Source organism: Sebastes fasciatus, chromosome 3 (assembly GCF_043250625.1).
Source record: "Sebastes fasciatus isolate fSebFas1 chromosome 3, fSebFas1.pri, whole genome shotgun sequence".
Classification (NCBI taxonomy): domain Eukaryota; kingdom Metazoa; phylum Chordata; class Actinopteri; order Perciformes; family Sebastidae; genus Sebastes; species Sebastes fasciatus.
This window is the reverse complement of record NC_133797.1, coordinates 11,691,033-11,709,003: the sequence shown is the minus strand read 5'-3', so window position 1 is coordinate 11,709,003 and position 17,971 is coordinate 11,691,033. Positions and strand designations below refer to the sequence as shown.

The 17,971-nt window shown below is 39.6% G+C and overlaps 1 protein-coding gene across 3 annotated transcripts; it reads left to right on the top strand.

The window, feature by feature from the left end:
• Positions 1-116: 116 nt before the first annotated feature.
• cp110 (centriolar coiled-coil protein 110) lies at positions 117-16,976 on the top strand. Of its 3 annotated transcripts, XM_074628942.1 has the most exons (11): positions 117-255; positions 486-627; positions 5,223-5,348; positions 5,612-8,153; positions 9,030-9,172; positions 12,160-12,261; positions 12,720-12,836; positions 12,928-13,023; positions 13,199-13,315; positions 14,699-14,781; positions 15,303-16,976. In XM_074628942.1, the coding sequence occupies exons 2-11, from the start codon at positions 490-492 to the stop codon at positions 15,460-15,462; spliced, it is 3,624 nt and encodes a 1,207-aa protein (XP_074485043.1). In that variant the 5' UTR covers positions 117-255; positions 486-489; the 3' UTR covers positions 15,463-16,976. The 3 variants fall into 3 exon arrangements, with proteins under 3 accessions (XP_074485043.1, XP_074485044.1, XP_074485045.1); XM_074628943.1 differs by having other exon boundaries at positions 143-627; positions 9,045-9,172; XM_074628944.1 differs by lacking the exon at positions 12,160-12,261 and having other exon boundaries at positions 144-627.
• Positions 16,977-17,971: the final 995 nt, after the last annotated feature.

The window sequence follows — 17,971 nt, the reverse complement described above, 5'->3', positions numbered from 1 at the left end:
TGTTTATGTAAAGCACTTTGAATTGCTCTGTTGCTGAAATGTGCTCTACAAATAAAGCTGCCTTGCCTCGTTGTGTCCAGGTCCGTGCTGTGAGTCCAGTCCGGGTCTTCACGGTCTCTAAACTGTCACCGTGGTGTTGCTCCGGGAGCAGAGAGGAGAGGCGGTAAACATGTAAACACAGACAGCCTGATGCTGCTGGAGACTGCTCTGTTTGGTAGCTCCACTACACTCTAGTTTGGTGCTGTTTCATCAGAGGTAACACTGCAGAGCTGCTCTACTGCTGCTCCTCTTAATAATAGATATTAACTAGATATTACTTTGACAACAGTTTGGTATTAAACGCTAACGTGAGCTAACCACTTAGCTAGCTGGCTAACTAGCTAAAGTTACAGCTAACGTTAGCAGATATCACTCAATCAAGATATCGTTAATATATGAACACTAGTTAGTCTTCAAAGTGTTAAACGTTACTTTACCTGATGCAGCTTGATGGAGGACTACGACCAGTTTGTGATGCATCGTCTCTCTCTGCTGAGGAAGAGTGATGATGATGAGGAGGAACACAACCAGCCTCCACCTTCATCCTCTCTCATCCTCTTCCATGGACAACCCATCCTTCCTCCTCTGGTAGGACCTATGATGTTTATGTTAAAGTCAACATTCATGCTGGTAGCCATCAGGCTCCACAACCAAGGCTGACCCCCATATGAGAACCATGAGGACTTTAACAACTTTAAACATGCACTATCTGCAACCATCTTGGACTCTAACCACTGGCACACTTTACACCTACTTTACACTGTACATCCTATATACCACCTACTTTACACTATACATCCTATATACACTTACTTTACACTATACATCCTATATACCACTTACTTTACATTATACATCCTATATACCACTTACTTTACATTATACATCCTATATACCACTTACTTTACATTATACATCCTATATACCACTTACTTTACATTATACATCCTATATACCACTTACTTTACATTATACATCCTATATACCACTTACTTTACATTATACATCCTATATACCACTTACTTTACACTATACATCCTATATACCACCTACTTTACACTATACATCCTATATACACTTACTTTACACTATACATCCTATATACCACTTACTTTACATTATACATCCTATATACCACCTACTTTACACTGTACATCCTATATACCACCTACTTTACACTATACATCCTATATACACTTACTTTACACTATACATCCTATATACCACTTACTTTACATTATACATCCTATATACCACTTACTTTACATTATACATCCTATATACCACTTACTTTACATTATACATCCTATATACCACCTACTTTACACTATACATCCTATATACCACTTACTTTACATTATACATCCTATATACCACCTACTTTACACTATACATCCTATATACACTTACTTTACATTATACATCCTATATACCACTTACTTTACATTATACATCCTATATACCACTTACTTTACATTATACATCCTATATACCACTTACTTTACACTATACATCCTATATACACTTACTTTACATTATACATCCTATATACCACTTACTTTACACTATACATCCTATATACACTTACTTTACACTGTACATCCTATATACCACCTACTTTACACTATACATCCTATATACCACTTACTTTACACTATACATCCTATATACACCTACTTTACACTATACATCCTATATACCACTTACTTTACACTATACATCCTATATACCACTTACTTTACATTATACATCCTATATACCACTTACTTTACACTATACATCCTATATACCACTTACTTTACACTATACATCCTATATACACCTACTTTACACTATACATCCTATATACACCTACTTTACACTATACATCCTATATACCACTTACTTTACACTATACATCCTATATACCACTTACTTTACACTATACATCCTATATACCACTTACTTTACACTATACATCCTATATACCACTTACTTTACACTATACATCCTATATACACCTACTTTACACTATACATCCTATATACACCTACTTTACACTATACATCCTATATACCACTTACTTTACACTACATCCTATATACACTTACTTTACACTATACATCCTATATACACCTACTTTACACTATACATCCTATATACCACTTACTTTACACTATACATCCTATATACACCTACTTTACACTATACATCCTATATACACCTACTTTACACTATACATCCTATATACCACTTACTTTACACTACATCCTATATACACTTACTTTACACTATACATCCTATATACCACTTACTTTACACTATACATCCTATATACACCTACTTTACACTATACATCCTATATACACCTACTTTACACTATACATCCTATATACCACTTACTTTACACTACATCCTATATACACCTACTTTACACTATACATCCTATATACACTTACTTTACACTATACATCCTATATACCACTTACTTTACACTATACATCCTATATACACCTACTTTACACTATACATCCTATATACCACTTACTTTACACTATACATCCTATATACACTTACTTTACACTATACATCCTATATACCACTTACTTTACACTATACATCCTATATACACCTACTTTACACTATACATCCTATATACACTTACTTTACACTATACATCCTATATACACCTACTTTACACTATACATCCTATATACCACTTACTTTACACTATACATCCTATATACCACTTACTTTACACTATACATCCTATATACCACTTACTTTACACTATACATCCTATATACCACTTACTTTACACTATACATCCTATATACCACTTACTTTACACTATACATCCTATATACCACTTACTTTACACTATACATCCTATATACACTTACTTTACACTATACATCCTATATACACTTACTTTACACTATACATCCTATATACACCTACTTTACACTATACATCCTATATACCACTTACTTTACACTATACATCCTATATACCACTTACTTTACACTATACATCCTATATACCACTTACTTTACACTATACATCCTATATACCACTTACTTTACACTATACATCCTATATACCACTTACTTTACACTATACATCCTATATACCACTTACTTTACACTATACATCCTATATACACTTACTTTACACTATACATCCTATATACACCTACTTTACACTATACATCCTATATACACTTACTTTACACTATACATCCTATATACACCTACTTTACACTATACATCCTATATACCACTTACTTTACACTATACATCCTATATACCACTTACTTTGCACTATACATCCTATATACCACTTACTTTACACTATACATCCTATATACCACTTACTTTACACTATACATCCTATATACCACTTACTTTACACTATACATCCTATATACACTTACTTTACACTATACATCCTATATACCACTTTATAGACTGCACATATGTACATGCTATATTTATTTATTGACGGACTGTACACACTATGTTCACCCATTCACTCTGTATCTTTTATATCTTTATTATTGTTTTTTATATTTTTTGTATACCTTTACCTCTCCTGTGTTTCACTCTGTTTGCTGATGTTGCTGCTTTGACACCTGAATTCCCCCCCCGGGATTAATAAAGGTTCATCTTATCTTATCTTAATTTATTTTATCTTATTGGGGGTTTTAATCTGAGCTAATACGACGCACTAAAAACTTTACTGTCTCTCAGCTCTCTTTGTTATGTATTATGTATGTTAGGTAAGGCCAGTTGTACTGTGCTGTCATGGTGTAACTGGTCATTTTTGTGGATTAGTGCTGCAACAATTAGTCAATTGACTAAAAAAAGTAATACAAATTTGATCATTCATTATTCATAGAAGTTATGAAGCAAAAATGTCACAGGTTCTTCAGGCTTTTCAGATGTTATTACTGCTTTACACTGCTTTATATCATTGTAAATTGCCATTAGTGTCATGTTATTTGGGGTTTTTGAGGGTTGGTTGGACTAAAGCTATTTTAAGAATTCACCCTAACCTTTTCCTTTTCCTGATTATGTCTCATACGTTGTTGCAGCAATTTTGGGGTTGATACCATTTGTTACACAGATTTGGTGCCAAATTTAACAAGTTTTTTTATTACGCGAGAATTTATCAAAATGATGAATAATCCCTCCAAAATACCACATTAAGACACCAAGACCTTGAGGAACCCCAAAGAAAAAGCCAGGCTGTGATTTGGTATCAAAAACTTTTGACATTTGGAGATTTCTGCAAGAATTAAATTTTTCTGCAATTGGACAGCGAGCACTTCTGTTCTGCAAACTGCTCATAAACCCCCTTATTGTCAATATACATAGGAAAACCATCCATCCTCTGAATGCTGTAAAGTTTTATGAGGCTGTGATTATCCTAGAGGTCACCACAGGCAGTGAAGTCAAGTTTCAAAAAATGGTCTCAATACAATTAAATGGCTACTATGGGGACTAACATCATCACAGATGAATACAATTGGGCTCATTGGATCCACAAGAGTCTCAGCTTTACAGTCATATCCAATTTATGTAATTCCAAGACTGTTTAGGGACCCTAGTATGCAAAAAAACACATCATTTTCAGAATAGGCAAAAATAACACATTTATACTGCATTCAAATGCATTGTTTTTTGCCCCAAACTGCATGTGATTATCATAAAGTGGGCATGTCTGTAAAGGGGAGACTCGTGGGTACCCATAGAACCCATTTTCATTCACATATCTTGAGGTCAGAGGTCAAGGGACCCCTTTGAAAATGGCCATCCCAGTTTTTCCTCACCAAAATTTAGCCTAACTTCCTAGCCTTATTTAGCGTTCTTCCCGACATGCTAGGATGACTTGATTGGTAACAGTGGATTCCTTAGTTTTCCTAGTTTCATATGAAACCACTCTAGCTTTAAAACTGAGCCTGCTACAGCCTCTGAAAAAGACAAAGTGGGCCGAGGGCGCCGGCACCCTCAAGGAGTGGAAGAGGTTAACGGGGGCTCTGGGAATTTGTGACGGACGTTTTTCACAATTTCTTGTCTTTTTATAGACCAAACAAGTAAAAACCGAAAAAAACTAAAGAACAGCATAATGGAAAATGAAAATAATCATTAGTGCTAATAATCATTAGGTGACACCTCATGTCTGCTTTCTGATGATAACAGCTCTCAGGGGAGCAGAGAGAGGAGATGCAGCGACACAGAGATGCAGCACAGAAAGCTGCTGTCCACAGAAAGCTGAAGGATGATTCAAGAATGGCCTTCGTGCAAACTATCCTACACAGTGTTCAGGTAATATAAGTTTTCACTTTTCAGCTATCCTCTTGGGAAACCTGATATGTTCATATATTTGTATTTGTGTGTTGCTTGAGGATAACATATTGGTAGACTGCTCAGTTAGATACAAACATACACTAGTTATTATGCATAAACAGAGTCATCGTCAGACATTATTTTCGTTCATGTCATGTTTTGTCATGCTCTCAAATCAAATGAAAAAACTCCTTTTCTCTAATCTCATGCTATTTGTTATTGTTTCCTCTTATGAATTGCAGCTGAGAAAGACGCCAACGCTGGAGGAGTTGCTTCAAGAGTCAGAGATTGACACAAAATCTTCATATTCCCACAACACCAGCGGCAGATCAGTGTCACAGAGCAATTTAATCATGGGAACAAAGGATAGTCTTTCGCTCTCACCACTACCCGGAAGGAAAGAAAAGGATGGTGCTTCTCTTCCTCCGTTGACGTCAACTACATATAGTGCCTTTTTCGCCTCTGATGTGACACCTCAGCAAAGTTACCAGGACGGATGCCTTACTGACCAACATTACAGCCAACAGGGATCACAGCCAAGCCACCAGTCAGTGTCCTCCGGCTATGTGACCTACGAGAACGTAGAAAACACCACCAGTGTCTCTGGAAGGATTGATGCAGAGAGAGAGAGCTTTGGCTCCTCAGAGGGAGCTTATGATAACAATAGTATGGGTGGCTTTTTCCTTCACAACACCTCAAACACAATCGCCAAGATGCCAGATATTATAAGCCACCCCCCCGTGGATGGAGAGGAACTGGAAAGGAGCGGACTGGAATCGTCCTTTTGTACTGACGAAATAGTAGTAAAAGACACTTGTTACACCTCGCTCCAGGAGGATTCAGTCATATGTGACCATTTACCAGAAGAGCAATCTGAAAGCAGTCATCTGGACAGCACAGAGGGTGAAGATAACCTTCCCTTTACCACGGCACTTGACCTCGACAAAGATCACAACTTGGACAGAATTGAGGGCGCGGTCTCTTCATCAGAAAACAGTGGCGTCTCAGACGATCTAGAGTTATCGCAGACATTAAGCGCTCATCACAGTCCAACAACAGAGCTGCATATTCAGCACGACCCCACAGAATCAGAACCAGCGGACAACCACGAACACGAAGCGCAGCCATCTGAGGAGCCTTATCGTCTGAGCCTCCAGGCCCTGCTGAAGAAATCTCAGGAGTATCGGCGGCGCCAGCGGATGCTTAGGAACCAAGCCAAAAGCACTAAAATTCAGGAGAGGGGCCGAGAACAGACGAGAGCAAGGGCGGAGGAGCAGAGCCTCTCTGATAAGGAGAATGACGAGTTCCCTGACAAGGGGACTGTGACCGCGGAGGGGAAGAAAACTAAAGAGAGGAGAGGCACTTCTTTCCCCTCTGTGGAAATGTCGCCAAAGAAATCCTTGGAAAATGAGAAGATGATTGAGAGCGAGTTTATTGGGGAAAACTTAAAATCTGAAAGCACACCTTTAACAGGAGATGGAAATACTAAGGAAATGACTTGTGTTGAGGAGGAAACAGTCTTCAGAAATAATAAGCTGAATATTTCGCACGAGGTCATAACAGAGCCTAAACAGCAGCAACCCACGTCGACAGAGACCTCGCCTGTTCAGGAAGCCTTTTGCTTGACCTCCTGCACTGCAGCTTTTTATAATAGAGCAGGGAAATATCACACTATCCCAGCCCCTAGTTTCTGTAGGAGTCCTGTGCTCTGCAAAAGCAAAGGCAGCATCCGAGATGGAGAAGCTCTCGATGGGGCCGAGACCTCAAAGAGGAAAGTTTTAGTCGATACTGTTTTGAGTGAAGGCCACAAGGTTGAGGAAGTTAACCCGGGGCATAAAAACAGTCCCACAGCAGTTCCTTCCACTGTGAAGCTCGCGGTTGAAGGTGATGTAACGTGCGTTTCAGCCAAGAGTTCACAGCACATAGATCAGCTTGAGTCCAACCTGTTCAGCCTTAAAGTACTGATCTCAGATCTGGAGTCCACACTGACAGAAAACTTGAAGAATCACGGCCAAACCGAGAGCAACACCCAAAGCGAGCGCTCTCATCCAAGTGAGGGTGCCTATTATTCGGAGGATAAACTGAGGGATGATGACATTGGCAAAGATGCACAGCAAGACCAACGGTACGGAGAGCAGCCAAGAAGACAATCATTGGACAATTTCAGGGACATGCAGCCGGAAGATACAGGACCTGAACCAAGCATCAGTGACACGTACGGCGTTCCTCTCATAGTGCAGGTAAAAGAAGCTGAGGCAGTAGACGTAAGCGAGCTCAGGCTAGTCAAAACCGTAGCTACAGAGAGAACGAAGGAAAAATGGAAATGTAAAGAAGGACTTTCAAAAAGTTACGGACAGCATGACGGCTGTAGAAAGCCCACAGCCAAATGCATCCTTTCCGCAACACAGCGGCTGCGAATTCCCGATGTATTCAGAAATACTGTGACCATGGCTTCACGTAACGTCTCGGTGCTTTCGGATACCAGCAACCTACCTGCAGAAGGTCACGACTCTACCCACTCGCCATCTCTCAACCAGTCGTATGACGTGGACGCACCGTCTGGCCTGTGGTTCCTTGAAGAGTCAGGGTCCGACTCGGGCTCAAAAAGTAATCTTGTTCCGGAGGAGCATCTAACCCCAGAGAGCGGCGGCGAAGGTCAGGGTGGGATATTCAAGGTCAAACGGAGGCTGCTTATGCACATGACAGAGGAGACACTGGACAGGAGTGCAGATGGCAACAAAGGAGCAGACTCTGTGGTCAGACCCGACTCCAGCACTCCTAAAGGTAAGACAAGGACAATAGTTGAACAGGGATGAATATGCTGTTGGAGGTACGAACGACAGAACCTGCCAAAATAAAAAAAATTATAAATAAATGAACGACTGTATTAACGACTGTATTAATTCCCTTAATTATTTACTATTCTGTTTAACTTTCCCTTTTATTTATTTGTGTGTTTATTTCTATTCACATTGAAATGTATTTTTTTTTTAAATTTAATTTAGCTTTTTAAATAATTTAATTAAATAAATTAATAACAAATAAATGCAAAAATAAATAAGTAATAAAAAAATATATATAATGATTAAAAGATAACTAAATTTAAATAAAGATAAACACATTAATAAATAAATGAATAAAAGGGAAAATCAAACAAAGGAGTAAATAAATAAGGGAATTAATAAAAAGATAAATAAATAAAGAAGCAAATTAAAACAGATATATCAATTTATGTCACACATTTGATCAATTAATTAATGGCTACATTTATTTCTAATATTATTTTTGCTACATTTAATGATTTAATAATTATTTATTTATCGAGTCATTTATTTATTTATTTATTTGTGATTTTGGCAGGTTCCGTCCTCCATATTTTGAGTACATAGAGATTTAGAAAAAGCAAATCAGTGGTACAAACTTGACTAAAAAACAGACATTAAAATAAGAACAGTATGAATGCCTTTAGCCGGTCCTCAGGATCAGGACTGATCAGGATTTTTTTTAATATTGATCAACAGTATATCGGGAGCAAGGAGTCCATTGAATAGAAAAATAATCTGATCAGAACCAAGCCTTCTCTTTGGCAGGACATTGTGCTGTAATAGTCCAGATTTTCTTTTGTTTTTTATTCACACATTATGTGACCACACATTACAGATATGTCGCCTTCAGCTGCAGCACGGTGGTACGAAGGCCGTGGCGGTCAAGAAGACAAGCAGGAGCAACTGAAACAGGCCCACGCTGCTCAGGTCAGAGCCCTGCAGGACGAGCACAGGAAACAACAGGAAGAACTACTGCAGGTGAGAAAATGGAAATAGATTATTGGTGTTATGGGGTAATTAGATGTTTTTGAGATGAAACTAAACAAAAACAAATGTTTAAATTTAGATATGTGAAGCCAAAAAAGTAGGTCCATTGCTGCATTTTTGGCGCTTTATCTGGGACTACAAGTTTGACCTTAACCTCTCTAGTGTAAATTAATATTGCACATATTAGGTATGCACTGAGCCGTTTGCAAGACAGTCTTGCAGAAGGATATTAGAATATGGCACACAACTGGTTGACACCAAACACGACACCCCTTTCTCTTTTGTCTCAACACCAAGGTGCAGCAAGAATAAACAGGTTAAACTCGGTTAATGGTATTTTAACTCCATATCTTACCGAGTTTTTTTCTATTAAAGGAGAGCTCAAAAATGTTATAAATGTAATTTAATTTGCATTTTCATTTTTTAATGTTAAAGGACCCTCTGAGACCCACAATCGACTTATTTTTTTTTAAATCTTATTTATGGGGTTACAGGGGGTCTTTAGGGGGAGATAGCAGGTCAACAGTATATGTCACATAGAAGGGGTGTACATCATCTGAAAGCTGGGAACCTGAAGATTTATTTGAGAAGGAGCTCAGCACTGTGTGACAAGAAATAAACATGAACACCAAAGAAAAAGCCATGCGGTGATTTGGTATCAAAAACGTTTGACATTTGGAGATTTCTGAGAGAATTGCGTTTTTTGGTGACTGGATAGCAAGCACTTCTGTTGTGTAAACTGCTCATAAACCCCCTTATTGTCAATCTAGCTAGGAAAGCCATCCATCCTCTGAATGCTCTAGGTCTCTAGTTTGTGGTTGTAAAGTTTCATGAGGCTGTGATTATCCTAGAGGTCACCATAGCTCATTTTATACAGGGAGGTCAAGTTTCAAAAAATGGTCTCACTACAATGAAATGGCTCCTATGGGGACTAACATCACGCAGTAAAGTCGGTCAGGATCGCCTGCAATCCCGTGGGTCTCAGGGGGTTAAAGGATAAGTCTGGCAATATTATATATTCTTCAAAACCAGTGACCCTATTAACAAGAATTGCCTTTTAAGCCTGATATAGCTGATATAGGTCATTGAGCTCAAACGTTTCAGACAGGGGGAAAAGAGGTGCTGCAACACAGCCGGTATGAGGAAAGTAAAGCATTCTAGTAGAAACCCAAAATACAAGCATGAACCTGAAAATAAGCATAATAGGTCCTCTTTAAACTGTCTTAAATTTAATTTGATGAGCACTGCAGAAATCGTGAAAATATTCCCCAACAAATACACTACGTGCTCCTGTTTGAGTAACGTTTGCTTAAACTAGGGAGCCGAGTTGTAGGAAGTCATTTCACATTTTTAATAACCAAGTTTGCAGCTGTGGATGTTGTGTGGAGAGAAACAGACAAAGGTCCCCAGCTGAAGCTGAATTGAAGACGTTGCGGTTCATGGTCGGCGTCTTAATCCCTGAGCTACAGGGGAGCCCCGTGGGATTTATTGACAGTAAGAAAAATATGAAGGAAAATTAAGAAGAATATTGCCAGCTGTACCCTTTTTAAGTTTTCTCTCGACTTGCCATGCAAATGTGTCCTCTTCCTTGAGCGTCAAAACGGCCATAAAGAATTCGCAAGAAGTTAAAGGAAGGCTGAAATTACAGACATTTATTCTAACTCTGAACGTGGTTCAAACACAGACATATTGATATTCCCTCCATCCCATTGGCCCGCTGCTTGCATTAAATTGCATCATCTATTGCTGTACAGATCTAGCACTACGTAACTCCTGTAAAGTCAACCATAATTCACTCTGCCAAGCTTTGTGACTCCACCCAAAGTCACCTATGAGAAATGGCCATCTCTTTCAAATTAAGAATAGGCTTTCTAACCAATTCACTAAGCTGTGATATAACATTGACCCTAAATGTTCTTTTGAAACTAGAGGCGGACCTTTGAAAGGCTCTGGCTCTGATCCATAATGTGGACACACGTGCTGTCGCCCTACATGTTAGAGCGTGCTTCTGGAGACCGGGGTCGTGGGCAGACTACAGACATCTGCTCATTACAAGAGACCTTCAGACTCTCCCCAGTAAAAAAAAAAAAAACACACACGCAGGGATTCTACCATAAATGTTTCATTACATCCCTAAGAGGCGAGCTGGCATGGTCGCCTGTTTCTGTGTGTGTGTGTGTGCGAGACTTCAAGGACGCCTGCTGTTCTCTGGCAGCCAGTTCTTGTTTCTTCAGCTTGTGTCTGTATTTGTTCTTGGCCCGTGTCCTTGCCCTATTAATCACAGTCTCTGTTTAATTTATGTATCCTTAACAACAATATAATTAACATAAGCTGTTTAGTAAAAAAAAAAAAAAAAAAAGACTTCTTTCTGACTCCCCTCTGTCCTTCCATCATTTGTGATGTGATGAGAGAGCGAACTGGCTGGACTCTCTGGTAACGGGGAGGAGGGGACCGAGGGAATTGACACAGAAAGGGAAAGGATAATTTGTTTAATTCATGAGCGTCTGTGGTTAAGTGCCAGATCGTCCCGTCGAGTGCCACCGCTAATGGTCCCTTCCCCTTCTCTCTTTTTTCCCCTCTCCTCGCATCCCTCTCTTTGTTTTGTCTCATACCTCCTCCAATGTGGTTTTTGACTCTCTGGCTGTATTCATTTTCTCCATCTCTCCTGTCTCATCATCCCCGTCATCCCTCTCCTCCTCCTCCTCCTCCTGCTCCCCCTCTCATCTCATCCCTCTTGCCTCTGTGCCCCATCTCTCCCCTTCTGTCTCTTTCTCTCTACCCTCAATTAATTTCATCCTCCTGCCTCATTTGCTGTCCTTTCCAATTCAATATTTTCCAACCTTGCCTGCTCCCAAATGCACGCATGCGTGCCCTAAACACACACACATGCACTTCTCCTCCTCCTATTCCTTCCCTCCACCGTTACATCTCTTTCCCCTGTCTGTCTCTCTCTCTCTCTCTGTCTGTCTCTCTCTCAGGCGTTGGCAGTGCGTTACCGTCTCCTCCAGAGCGTGTCCTTCCCTTGCTCCATGTCAAGCTCACGTCTTGGGGACGCGTTGACCTTTCCTACCCTCTCTCAGGTATTACATTTGTTGGCTAATGTCAGTGATCCGAAAAGCTTGTCCTGCTTATCCTTGTACCCGCAATATTTTTATTCATCACCAGTTAGCTGACACACGCAGGTGAAACAAATACTTCCCCCTCGATGTCTTAATCCTTATCAGTAGCCCCTCTCATCTGTTATTGCTCTCTCAGCAGCTCAGCTTCAGTTAGACTATAGTTGTACAACAAACATGCAACATCTTAAGAATCAACAAGTGAGTGACACATTATTATTCTGCTTATTATTCCCCATTATAATGATGAGTCCACTTGCGTTGATGCGCTAAACAGATGCCAACCAAAAGACCTTGAGAATCTGCGTGGGAAATTAATTGGTTGTCATTGATGGAATTAGCATTCTCCTCTCTCTTCCCCTCTGCTCCTCATTATTCACCTCTCTCCTCACTCGTTCTCCCCTCTTCCTCCTCTTCCTCAGCGCTGCAGCCCACTCTCAGAGCGCTACCGCCCCCTGCTGTTCGCAGCTGCGAAAGGTTTTCTGGCTCGCAGGCTGCTGAGGACCGAGAGAGTGGCGCAGCTGGTGCGCACCATCAGGGTGAGTAGAGACAGCGGCGTCACGTCTGTCTCGTAGAATGAACAAAAACAGTTTGTGTGAAGATTACAGCTGTGTGTGTTTGGACATCTAGGACACACATCAGTTCCTGCAGCAGCAGCAGAGCCCTGGCAGAGGAGCGATCTGTAGCAGACAGGACCTTTTATTGCAGGAGAGAGTCACTCTGCAGGTATTAAAGCAAACACGCGCCGTAAACATCTGTTAACCTTTCTCCTCTTCTCTGCTACACTGAGCCAACTGAGCAATTACCCCCCCCCCACCCATTAGCACTCACCACAACAGATACTGTGATTACATGCATTCATTCAAGCCATCGTCTGCTCTGTAATTGTTTCCCGCTCCAGCTGTGCGCCGCCCGTTATGAGGTCCACGACATATTCTTCAGCCTGTCAGCCGGAGAGAGGATGCAGCTGATCAGCTGGGACAGAGAGCTGGCCAGGGAGAGAGAGCACAGACGACGGGTAACCTTTTCAGAAGCTGAACACATCATATACGTTGGAGGAGTTCTCACTATAGATAGTGAAGCCATCACAAATAATGTGGGAAAAGTAGAAAGAAGTAGAGCTGGCAGAATTCTATGTGGGTAAGGGCTGACTGTCACATTGAACCACTGGCCTCACAGCCAGGTATAAAACAGTATGATTGTGCACCACTGGGCCACAACTAATCACCACATAGAAATATCAGTATTTAAAGGCGCTCTATACGATATTCAGAGCATTAATATAGCATCAAACAACTATATGCTATGTAAAGATATAGTGGAGTAATATCTACCTGAGCTGAGAATGAATGAATGAACGTTACTAAATCCGCTGTGCCTGTAACATTATGCTTTCATCTTGGCAGCAGTATAAACTATGGAATCTCCACAAGATATAACATTATGTAGCTAAAGCTCTCCAAAGTACAGCTCTGGCGACATTAGCTATCAATTCCTTAAACATAACAGAATATAGTAACTTACATTACTGCTCATTTTAGAAAGGCCACCGCAAGAAAATGTGTTCTTTGTTCAGATTGTCAAACGGACAATGGATCACAGATGTTTGTTTCTGGCCGCCAGCGTTATAGCGCGCTAGCAAGCCTTCATTTTCCCCAGGATCGTGTCAGGTGGCAGACAGAATTGCATAGTGAAAGCAAAACCAAATCTAAATGCACATTACATAAACAAAGAACACGTTTTCTTGTGGTGGCCTTTCTAAAAATGAGCAGTGGTGAAAGTTATTAAATTCTGTTATGATCAAGTAGTTGATAAGCTAGCGTGCTAGCTAGTTGAAAAGTTGTCTACTTCCACTTAAATGATTGAAACACCGCAGCGGGTACTGAACAGTATATGGGTCACACATGCTTAAGACTTGCAGTTTGAATATACATATATATATTTCTTTGTTTTTTTTGAGAGGTGATCTAAACACTTGTGGGTTGTAAAAAAATAAAGATTTGACAGGCTTGTGCGGTAGGTCTATGGAGGAACAGCTGTTGGAACGGTTGGAACGGTGTTTTGCCCTCCAGGACTCTACACCATTCACGTGACTGAAAACTATGAGAAGAAATGCTCCCAATCTCGCATTTAGCACCTTTAATTACAGCTGCTCTGATCCAGTTGTGATTATTCAAATTCAAAACGGCATTACGCTTTGAGTACCTGTTCAGACCTTCATGAAGAGTCTGGTGGATAATAACAGTGTTGCTTTATGTTTCCCAGTATAGGACTTATGGTGTTGATCTCATTTGTTAAAGTAGGCAGAGAGGACTGAAATATTGATTGTGTACTGTTATATGTGCATTATACGTTGTGGGTAGTGCAAAGACTAATCTAGTATGTGTGTGTATTTGTTTAGAGTGGGCACACAGGCCGTCCCAGAGGAAAGAGTTCTCTGTCAACTGCAACACAAAAATCACTGGAGAGGAAGAGAGGAGTGATGTGAGTTTACACTGGAGCAGTCCTGTTTTTCTTTAGATCTCTGTATAGCTCAATTGTTTTTGGTTGTGTGTGTGTGTGCATTTATAAGGACACATGTAGACACAGTTACTTCTAATACACTCACAATAGGATGAAGGAATCTCAAAGAGAGCTCAAACTGGGGCCTTCACTCTGATGAAGCTTTATGTTGAAACGTTAGCTGCTGCTCCTGATTATAAGCTCGTACTATAAGCGTGTGCTCCAGATCTCACAGTCACGGTACAGTATGAACCCAGCCTATGAAAACATTCAACATCTGCACAAGATTTATTAGTGGTTTTTTGCACATATTTCTTTTTTTTAATGCGAGCACACATTTTTCAGAAGTTTCCAGTAATGTCGCAGCCAGCTAAAAAAAAGGGCACTGTTCAGCTTAAATATTTTAATGACATGAAAATCTTGCACTTCAGGCTTTTTTCTTTTTTTTTTTAAACAAGCCGTACCTTTGTCAGTGACTAAAACCTGTCTTCTCTTCCCTCCAGGATCGAGAAAAAGGCAGCAGGAAGGCACACAGGAGTTGCGACGAGGACTGGACACAATACTGGATTCTCTACCGAGCAGCCACCAGAAACCAAACGAGGACAGTTCAGAGCAAATCCTCAGAGGGTCCTCAAGAGCACTCTCTCCTCGAGACCCCGATGACACTCTCCTAATTGGCCCCAGTGAGGACTCCTAATAAGGCCTCTAGCGGTTACATAAATATTGTATAACTTATCATTTGAGAGTTTTCAAATTTGGCACAAGGCGACGCCTGTTGCTGACGAATATATGTCTTTATATTTCTTATCTGGTGTGACATTTTTTACACTTTTCAACCAGGGTATAATATAGTGATGACAGTTCCACTCCAGTTTCACATTGAGTGGCTGCTCAGGTGGGGATAAAACATCACTACAGCTGCTCTGTCAGTAACAGAAATTCTTTACCAGGTCTGCCTCCAGCATTTTTTTGACCAGTTTACTAATGTTGCAGATGTTAGTGGGAAAAATGTTGAGTTGGCAAAACCGAAAACATTTATACGTATACGAATTAAGAAGACTTTGGCATCCTTTTCAAAGAACGCATATTGTCAATTGTTGCGCCCAGCAGCAAAGCTACGCTTCCGGCATTTTGGACTGTAAAGTGACTGCTGGACGCCAGTAAAACGTCCGCCTTAAAGGTGCCGTACAAAAGTCAAACAAAATTACTTCTACTCTATTGCCATATTCTACCGAATTGGCCTGTGTTGAACAATAAAAACATTATAAATAGAGTAAGTGTTTTTAGTCCAAAATGGCAGCAGCAGCAGCTGTTGTCAAAAAAAGTTTAGTCTCTTTGCTTTTATTAATCCATACTCTTTGTCCTTTAGCTGAAAAGCTCTGTGCTCTGTGCACTGTACGTGAAAGATGCTGCGTTTATGTCTCACAGCAGACGTCATAGCATGAAAAGCACAGATGTAATGAATAACACTAACGATGGCTCCATTCCATTTGGATATCAATGCATTAAGGAAGGATTACTCTTTGGCTAACTGTTTACAACTTGTAGACATGCAACCTGTGAGTAGGGGGTTGGAAATTGCTTTGTTTTAAGGGTTGACAAGTTGAAAAGTAAGCATGAAGTAAGTCATGGCCACGAGCCAGCATGCACAATACCAGGACTCAGGAACCAAAGCACGTAACTGGAATGCAGCCATGATTAAAGTTATTAATTACACCTCTAAATGTCTCCTGTGAAAAGGGGTCTGTTAATCAGGTTATTAGTTCAGCTGTTTGTGCATATCAGTGTTTTCCCAGTTAATTCCCTGTTTTTTTGAAGGATGGACTTCAACATTGAATTCCTTCAAATTGATGTGCCTAGTTCTTTGCCACCAAAAACATCTCCAGATGTGTAAGCACATACTGAACTCTATTAGTGTGAAATGTACAGAAGTTTTATAGGACATGCTCTCTTACAACAGAAATGTTAATATCCAGCTCCAGATCTTTACGGCTAATACTTGAATAGTGTGTTACTCCCAAGCGTTGCCTTAAATATTGTTACTAGTGTATTGGTATCACGTCAGCCACAACACATGTAAACCTTTGCAATTTTTTTTATTCTTAGAGTCTTGTGACCTGTTTTATATGTTATTTATTTATATGCGGTTGATAATAAATGTTTCTTAACACTTGAAAGTTGTTTTTTTATTGAACAAATTCAAATTTACAAACAACATGGCTCATAGATTATTGCATTAGAGTAAAAGGACAAGGTGCATACAGAACAAGAGCAGATAAAATATGTAAAATTATACATGAAAATAATAATAAATTAAATTACGGGCTAGGGCTGTACCTGTAATTCATATTATTCTATTATACTAAGAAGTTTCAATGCATTTTAGTTTGTCATGACTTTCAGGGCTTTTATGTAAGAAAGAAACTCAGAATGAAACACATTAAACCTATAAGTTTCACTTTCATATACTTGGATTTGTGCAAATAAAATTTCCAAGAATGAGAATGTTATTCACCAGAAAGTCATCTTTGTTGTTGTCCATGACAAGACCATAAACAATGTCCTTTTGAGAGAAGTTTCACAGATGAGATACTTTTGGGAAAAGCCAGTCATGTATATCATAAAGCCATAAAGCTCCAGAATACAAAAACAGAAATGATCAGTAGTTTCAGTATCATCACAAAATACACAGTTATTGGTTTCAATTCCAAATCGTTGTCGCAACAAATCACTGGATGGATACACTCCGTTTAATACGGATTTCTTTTGCTTTGGGAGTTATGGGGAATTTTAGATATTTAGTTAGTAACATGTGAATAGTTTCTTTCTGATAGATTTGTGAAATTGAGTTTCTGTAAGATACTATAGGGTATAACATGTGTTTAAACATATTTCTAATTGTTTTGTTTGGGATTTTGATTTCACTAAAGTCACAGCCACCAACTAAAAGTTGTGGGAGACGAGGTGTGATAGGAGTAGGATTTGTTAAAAATCCTCTAATCAAGCATATGATAGAGTTGGGGACGGCTTTAGTTATGGATTTAAATACGTCACGATTGCCAATTAAATCTTATCCAAGACAGAAATTCTCATACGACATGATACAGCCACTACTATCAACTAAGTGAGTCACCGACCAAATTCCTTTCTCCATCCAGTCCTTGTTAAACAA

Bases quoted from the DNA above. Each gene is read 5' to 3' on its own strand.
- cp110 (XM_074628942.1), top strand. From the start codon at position 490: ATGGAGGACTACGACCAGTTTGTGATGCATCGTCTCTCTCTGCTGAGG. The intron at 12,262-12,719 runs GTATTACATTTG...CCTCTTCCTCAG, and splicing joins CCTTTCCTACCCTCTCTCAG to CGCTGCAGCCCACTCTCAGA. The intron at 12,837-12,927 runs GTGAGTAGAGAC...TTGGACATCTAG, and splicing joins AGCTGGTGCGCACCATCAGG to GACACACATCAGTTCCTGCA.